Raw genomic sequence first — 8,239 nt, forward strand, 5'->3', positions numbered from 1 at the left:
CTGCCAAAAAAATGGTCCTTTTTAAAAGTCATTGTTAGATTTTTTATGGGCCAGATTGCTCTCTTTCTATTGATAAGGTGCTCGGTGGAAAGAGAGTCCGGCTTTGAGCAGGAGCAAAGTTAAATGTTAACGATTTCTTTTTGAGTAGCCCCTTTTTCCTCGTCTCCCCCTCTAATCACTGTTTATCCGTTTTATCTGTATTGCTATCTGTACATTATCTGTCTCCCCTTTGCTTATCCATCTGTCTGCCCAGGCCGGTCTGTCTGCTTGACACGCCTGCTTCGCCTGCACACTTGGTCCTTATCACAGTCGAGCGGCTTGCCTGTAGATTTCAAGAGTGAAATCCACCTCGACGATGTTTACCTAGCATGAGTAGCGCCAGTCATTACACACCTTTTTGCTTTATTGTGTCAACCCTGAACGTGGAAGTCATTCAGCTTCAGTTAGATTACCAGAAAGCTCCACGTCTTAAAGGAGCGTATGAGACTGTGTTGTGGGTCACAAGATCTTTGGTAGGTGGTGGGATCTGAAGGTGCATACGGACAGGGGACAAACATTTGGTACGTCACACCAAATTCTGAAATGCAAGACAAGCATGCTTAAACTTTTTTTTCTATTTGTAACTGAATGAACTTGTGAGGGGTGGCGCAGTGGTTAGCGTGGTCGCCTCACAGCAAGAAGGTCCTGGGTTCGAACCCTGGGGTTGTCCAACCTTGGGGGTCGTCCTCCGTGGGGAGTTTGCATGTTCTCCCCATGTCTGCGTGGGTTTCCTCTGGGTGCTCTGGTTTCCTCCCACGGTCCAAAGACATGTAGGTCAGGTGAATTGGCCATACTAAATTGTCCCTAGGTGTGAATGTGTGGGCCCTGTGATGGACTGGTGGCCTGTCCAGTGTGTTTCCCCGCCTGCCGCCCAATGATTGCTGGGATAGGCTCCAGCATCCCGTGACCCTAATTGGGATAAGCGGCTTGGATGGATGGATGGATGGATGGATGGATGGATGAACTTGTGAGGGGGAACTGGAACAGTGCTCCCAAAAGAGTATTTTTCCCCAAAATTAAAGGATAATTATGTTTCTTTATTTTCACAGGGTTTTGCCATTGTGCATATCAGTTATGATAACAATGGGCAAAGGACCACCACTAGACGTAGCTTGAAAATGGCATCTTAATGGGGCACAATGGAGAGCACGAGCGTCACACAGGTTTCAACAAGTCCAGTTCAGTCTAACCCAACCCACATATTTGGAAGTAAATGCAGAAGTGCAAGTTAAAAGTTATTACCTGAAATGTCTGATATTATCAGTGTTCTTGCTAAGCTACTTCCTTGTTCATTGTGCAGGAATGACTAGGCTGTATTTACCATAGGTACGTAGTAGTTAGTACCCATCAGCTCACTACCCGCTCAGCACAATTGAGAAGTCATAGATAATGGGACATTATGTACCCAGTCTAACTAAGGGACTGTACTTGTATTTGTCGTAAGGGCAGGTTTAAGGATGGGGTTCAGTTGCCTTGTAAGACGCCATTGTAAAATTGTGTCTAGCAGGGGTCCGAAATCTCTCGGATGAAGCCCATGAGTAAAATGATAATATAACCGACATGCATGATGGCGAAATCGAAGAAAATAAGACCTAGGTCATAAAATAATGGAATTTTCCTTTAACGCGTAGGCAGTTGGTCGGTATCAACTGCATGGATTTTATTACACTCAGGTCCCTTGTTTGGGTTTATAGTCCTGTAAATCCCTGTTTTATGCATCTCCGATTTTATTTGTGTTAAGAGAATATATTTTGAGGGGAATATATGAGGCTGGACATTTATAAAGCTCATCATGGTATGTAAGTTAATTTCCCTGTCACAAGAAGAATGGATGCCGTGTGGTTATATTTGGTGCAGCAGCAGTGAGATCAGCAAGGGGAACAAATTCGTTGTACGTTTAGAAGTTTACCAAAGGAAAGCATCTGCATCCTACGTTTTCTTTGGTGTTTCTCGATTTCATTGGTGTCAAAATTTTGCTTTTTTGAGTTTTTTAATTTTTTGACTTTTAGTCTCATGGAAAAAAGGAACCCTACATTTGCTGCTCTCTGTAACATGGCAAGCTAGTTTGTGGCCAGCAGTCCGCTTTGGTTTTAAATGAGGTGCTCGGTTTTCAGTAGAAATGCCCCTGTATGATAACCTTCCCAAATTGCGAGATGACTCATCTTCAAGAAGATGTCAAGGTAAGACTCAAATGAGGGCGTGGGAGATCTGTGTTTTGATGTTTTGTTTTAAGCAGTTTAATTCCTCCTCAACCACCCTCCACTTCAACTTTTTCTCCTGATCTTCTCTCCCTCTTTCCCTCCATCCTCCCTCTTCTTCACCACTTTCACCCACCCTGAACTATGTCTAATATATCTTCCACTTTGTGCTTGCTGTCCTCACCCTCCATTTCCCTCTTCTTCTTCCTCCTCCTCCTCCTCCTCCTTCTCCTCTGGCACATCCCCCCCTTACCCCATCCCCCTTTTTGCCATCCTATCTCTCTTCCTTTTACTTTCTCCCCTCTGTTTCATCATCCCCCACCCCCCACCAACTTGTTGCATCCTCAACCACCATCGCTCTCCCTCTCTGGTTCTCCACTCCCATCTCTACCGCTCTGCCTCCCCATCTGAAATCCTCTTTTCTTCCGCCCTGTTGCCTCCTCTGTCTCTTGTCTTGTCATCCCCTCCCTACGCTCTTTGTCTCCCTGTCGTGCAGACCAGAAAAGCAGTACAACGTGGGGACCTTGTGGTTGCAGACCAGAGCAGCGCAGTGGCTCGTCGTCTAAACCACGCCGCCCTGGGGATCGGGATCATCCTGACCATTTGCTTCATCCGTTTCTCCTTTGTCTATTTTAAGAGCCATTAATGGTATATTATGTATGATTGCTCTTCACCACCATTAATCTCTCTCTCGCTCTCTCTCTCACCCACACACACCCACACACACCCACACACACACACACACACACACACACACACAGGTGCAGGCAATTACAGTGATTCTATGATATAATTGCATGAAAACAAACCAGTCTCCACCCTCAACTCCTCTCACATGATACGGCCAATTCGCTCCCTTCCAGTCACTATCAACAAGACAGGGCTCCCACTCTTTTTAGGAAATCACTGTCCAGAACATTTTGAGGACACTTTCCAGGACTCTTGCCTGGATACATGACAGCCATTGCACACAGAAGGACATATTATTCAATATTAACTATGTACTGTGTAACTGTGTTAGCTGGTCATTGAACAGTCCCCCTAAACATCAAGCACTGAATTACAATCTCAGCTGCTAAAAAAATATGCAGTATTTGCTAAAAAAATAATAAAAAATACACTAACAATATGCAATGTCAGCAGGCAAAAACACGATTTTAAAACAATCTCTATGACCGCCATAATTTTCCAGGACGTTTGATAAAGTGTGTAATTTTCCAGGTGTTTTCCATGATCAGAAGACTCGTCTTTACATTTCCAGGCCTTCCGGGATTTGTGGGAACCCTGACGAGCGAGAGAAGGGTGGGCCTTTGCCATGTGTACTCACCAGACTACACAATAGGGATCAAGACGAAGTCACACCCAACACAAATTCACTCAGAGGGAATCGTCTAACATACAGGAGACTGATGCTGTTTTTGGGGAAAATGTTTAACAAAAGCTCCCGAGCACAATTTTAATGTAGACTGCAGAAACATCTGCAGCTGTTAGCGATCTGCAGGCGCTCCCCTGGGTTTGTATGGGTGTTATTGCTTAAGTGACATTCACCGGATAGGTTCATTTACATACATGTGACGTAAAAAGTTTTAGGCAAGTGGGAGTAGATGTAGAGATGTGCCTTTTACATTTTTGGTCTTCATCTTGTTTTGCTTTTTTTAATTTTCAAGCCTCGCTGAACACATTTTAACTTTACAGCCCTGCCACCCGCTTTTTGCACCATGTTACTTTTACAACTATTTGGACAATATTTTCTAGTTTTTAATAAATATCATGTTATGCTTTGTATTTTTGTGTTTACTTAAAGGGACAGTTCAGCCCCAAATTAAAAAAAAATACATGTTTTTCCTCTTACCTGTAGTGCTATTTATCCATCTAGATCGTTTTGCTGACGAGCTATTTTCTTAGACTGAACGACACCTACATGAAACTGCTCACAATGAGGTCTGTGGACTATCTTGAGAAACGAGGTCATGATTTATGTAAAGAGACATTGCTGTTGGGTTTTTCAAATGTTTGGGCGCTTTGAGCAACATGAGCCGAGCGCCGTCCAGTTCCATTGTATTCGAGAAAGGGCGGCATCTCCACAACCGATATCTCCAAAACTCAGCAACTCGCACCAAAGGGATCTGGACGGGTAAGCAGCACTACAAGTAAGTAAGAGGAAAAAGATGTATTTTTGATTTTGGGGTGAACTGTCCCTTTAAGGTCAGATGACAAACAGGATAGCCATTCTTCAAGTACAACCCCCGAGGATGTTTTGAATATATTTGTTGTCCACAATATTAAATTCAAAATGTGTCATGACTCTTCTTTCTTGTTTGGAGTATGCACACTAAATTTACATCTTAGTTTTATGCAGCTGGAAACGGACACACACACACACACACACACACACACACACACACACACACACACACACACACACACACACACACCAGTATAAAGGTTTGGAACAAGTGAGTATACATGTACAGTAAGGTTAGGATGCCTTCCTCGAGGGAAGCATTTTGCTCCGTCACCGCCATGAATCGGAACAAGCAAGCCTTTGACTTTTGAGCTTGTCCATGTAAACCTCTCAACCGGCCTTACTCTCTTCATGAAGGCTGTGTCTTTGAGGTGAGTTTGCAAACCTTTTTTTCATCCAGCCTGTCAAAGCAAAAGCTGTTGAAAACTAAAATTAATGCATGTGCGTATGTTAAGATGGGGGATTGCTACTCTTTGGACTGAAATCATTCAGTCCTCTCATATGCACACTGCAACACACATTCATTGTCTCTGACAGCAGCTGAGCAAAACAAAGACGATGTCGACGACGCTGTGTGTGGTGGGGCATGGGTGATGGCGTCAGCAGGAAGCCATTATTATAAGAGCATCTGGCCTGTTAACACAACTCTTGTGTTTTTAAATCGTTCCCCATATCATCTTTACAACCTACAGTAATTCGTACTATGTTATTGCATTCATGAATCAATCAATATTTGAAATCAATTCAAACCTGCGTGGGTTGGTAGATAGGTAGGTACAAAGGTATAGGTCCGTATGCATAAAGCTATGATGAAGAAATAATGGAGTTTCTGTTAAGTAAATTAAGTATTACTGGATGCACTGCACGAACCGCTTTTGTCACTGTAACAGGCATGAAATGCCAAAACCTGCTAAACATAGTATATCTACAGATAAAGGGTATGGGATTATATATATTTATATGCACACTGTAGTCTAACCCTTATTATCTTTAAATAGTTATATTCACTCTGTGGTCTAACCCACACTACTTCCTTGCATCTACTAGAGGCGGTTATGACAGAAATAAATGTGTTGCAAGAACACTTGCAATGCTGGTTTTTCTTCTTTGCAAAGCAGTTCCCATAATGTGATTGGAAACTATCCCTGTGACAGTTTCCGTAAGTGGTACCCACTTTCAGTTCCCTCGGTGAGGGGGAACTCAGGTAAAAAGAGGTCAGCATCAGAAGGTTTCCAAGGTAATCACATGTACACTAGAACTTGAGATGATGCGACATCACAGGTTGTACGTACTGACGGCCACGGTACCCCCTATGGTGGATGCCGAGGTACTGGTGAAGCTATTGAGGACACTGTAACAGGTTTCCACTCAACACGCCTTCATTAAAAGGAAGAAAATAAAGTAACACAATGGGCTCTGTGGTTGGGCCTGGCTGCACTTCCCACGACAATGGCTGGCACGTCGTTCGGTGTTGTCACACTGTTGAGGACTCACTTGAGACTAAGGTAGCCCTTGTTATGTCCCTCCTCACCGGCAAAGCCCTCAGCTGGGCCATAGCGGCGGTTGGCCATACCGAGCGGCTCGCGTCGGACTGTGATGCCTTCCGCCGCGAGTTCAATCTGGTTTTCGACCACCCAGCTGACGGGCAGGACGCTGCCAGCCGCCTCCATTCCATCCAACAGGGAGCCAGGTCGGTGGCAGATTATTCCTTGGAGGTGAGGATACTCGCGGCAGACAGTGGGTGGGATGACACTGCGCTCAAGAGCGCGTACAGGAGGGGGCTGAGCGAGCCCATCAAAGATCTCATCGTTCGGGACCGCCCTGCCTTCTTCAACGAGCTCATCACCCTCGCCCTCCTGATGAACGAATGCCTGCGGGAGCGGCGCCAGGAATGCGCCCCGCGCACTGGCCCCTCCCATAGACCAACCCCCGTCCGTTCTACCGGTGCCTTCCCTGGGTCAGCGTCCCGTGGGCTCTCTCCACCCTCACACTCCCCCTCGCAACCCTGGGTGGCTTCTGGATCCAGGCCGGAGGAGGAGCCCATGCAGTTGGGTCGGTCACGGCTCCCGCTGGAGGTTAGGGAGCAGAGGATGCGTGACCACCTCTGCCTCTACTGCAGGAGGTCGGGCCACTACATCAAGGCCTGCCCGACTCGCCCAAAAGACCCGGCTCACTAGCGAGGGGTGTCCTAGTGAGCCTGACGACCCTTCCTCAGCCCCAGCCCAAGAAGGAGCACAACCAGCTTTTCCCGGTCACTCTCACCTGGGGTAACGACTCACTCTCTATTGGTGCACTCCTGGATTCGGGGGCGGACGAGCGTTTGATGGACATCTCGCTGGCCTGGCAGGCCGGCATTCCACTCGTCCCCCTAGACACACCCCTCACAGCCCAAGCCTTAGATGGTCGTTCACTTGGTAAGATCACACACAGCACTGCTTCCCTCACCCTCACTCTTTCGGGTAATCACGTGGAAACTATGCGTCTTTTTGGTTTTGCGCGCCCCTGGTGTTAGGAAGATCGTGGTTGGAACGGCACGATCCCCACATCTCTTGGTCTACTGGGCGGATTTTGGGTTGGAGCGTTGCGTGTCATGCCAACTGCCTTCGCTCCGCCCACTCCCCGTCCAGCGGCCTCAGACCCGTGCCTCCTCCCACGGTTCTCACTGGTGTTCCTCCCATTTATCACGATTTAGCCCCTGTATTCAGTAAGGACAGTGCAATTTCCCTCCCCCCTCACCGTCCCTATGATTGCGTCATAGATCTCTCTCCCGGGGCCGCCCTTCCCACCGGTCGGTTGTATAGCCTCTCCATCCCGAAGGAGGCTATGCGCAATTATATCACAGAGTCCCTGGCCTCAGGAATCATAAGGCCCTCGTCTTCCCCGGTGGCAGCGGGCTTCTTTTTTGTGGCAAAGAAGGAGGGCAGCCTGAGGCCTTGCATAGATTATCGAATGTTAAACGACATCACGGTGAAAAATAAATATCCACTCCCCCTTATGAGTTCCACGTTCGAGCCACTCACTCACGCCACGGTGTTCACCAAGCTAGACCTGCGCAGCGCGTACCACCTAGTGCGCAACTGGGAAGGGGATGAATGGAAGACGGCCTTCAACACCCACCTAGGGCATTTCGAGTACCCTTCGGCCTCACCAACGCCCCGGCCATCTTCCAGGCGTTGGTCAGCCTCCTTTCGAGCACCCTAGAGTAGACTTTCCCCGGGAAGCTGAGCAATCGGGGCATCACAGCGAAAATTTCTGCAGCCGAATAACCCTCCGCCATCTTTTCACACGTGTTCCGGTCGGGACAAGACTGATGTCCCACTATGTCTTATTCCTTTGAGGTTGTTTTGGGGTCTAGCACTGGGTCAGTGTACACGCCAGAATCGCTGTGTAATCCAACTCTGCTAACAGGTTATGGGCCCAGTGTTACCCGGCGATTTACCACCGAGAGAAAAGTCGCGTCGTACAGCGTGTCTGATGAGAGTTAGCATGCTATGCTAGCGCCATGAGCAGGCGAGCCGCCGAGTCGATTCTTTCTACCTCCGTCAAAGACTAGCACTTGCCCCGAATAGAATTATTAACTGCGAGAGACGAATATTTTGGGCCATCTTCGGCTGCAAGGGCTAAAGGACACCATTTTAATTGAGCCAGCCGATGATGAGTAAGTGGAACCGGCAGAAGACGAGGAGAGAAATGCCGAGGCATATGCAGAGCTAATTCAGTTTCTAGATGATAAGAGCTTGTCGCTGCTCATGCGAGA

At 47.3% G+C, this 8,239-nt stretch overlaps 1 protein-coding gene across 2 annotated transcripts in view; it reads left to right on the forward strand.

The window, feature by feature from the left end:
- si:dkey-33i11.9 (synapse differentiation-inducing gene protein 1-like) overlaps positions 1–4,538 on the forward strand; it is a 56,872-nt gene extending 52,334 nt beyond the window's left edge. The window contains exons 3-4 of one of the 2 annotated variants that reach the window (XM_056285566.1): positions 2,734–2,885; positions 3,459–4,538. In XM_056285566.1, coding sequence (XP_056141541.1) covers positions 2,734–2,883 — 150 coding nt within the window. In that variant the 3' untranslated portion in view covers positions 2,884–2,885; positions 3,459–4,538. The remainder of the gene's footprint in view (positions 1–2,733; positions 2,886–3,458) is intronic. The other variant, XM_056285567.1, reaches the window with a different exon arrangement.
- The last annotated feature ends 3,701 nt before the right edge of the window (positions 4,539–8,239 follow it).

Source organism: Lampris incognitus, chromosome 9, assembly GCF_029633865.1.
Source record: "Lampris incognitus isolate fLamInc1 chromosome 9, fLamInc1.hap2, whole genome shotgun sequence".
Lineage (NCBI taxonomy): Eukaryota > Metazoa > Chordata > Actinopteri > Lampriformes > Lampridae > Lampris > Lampris incognitus.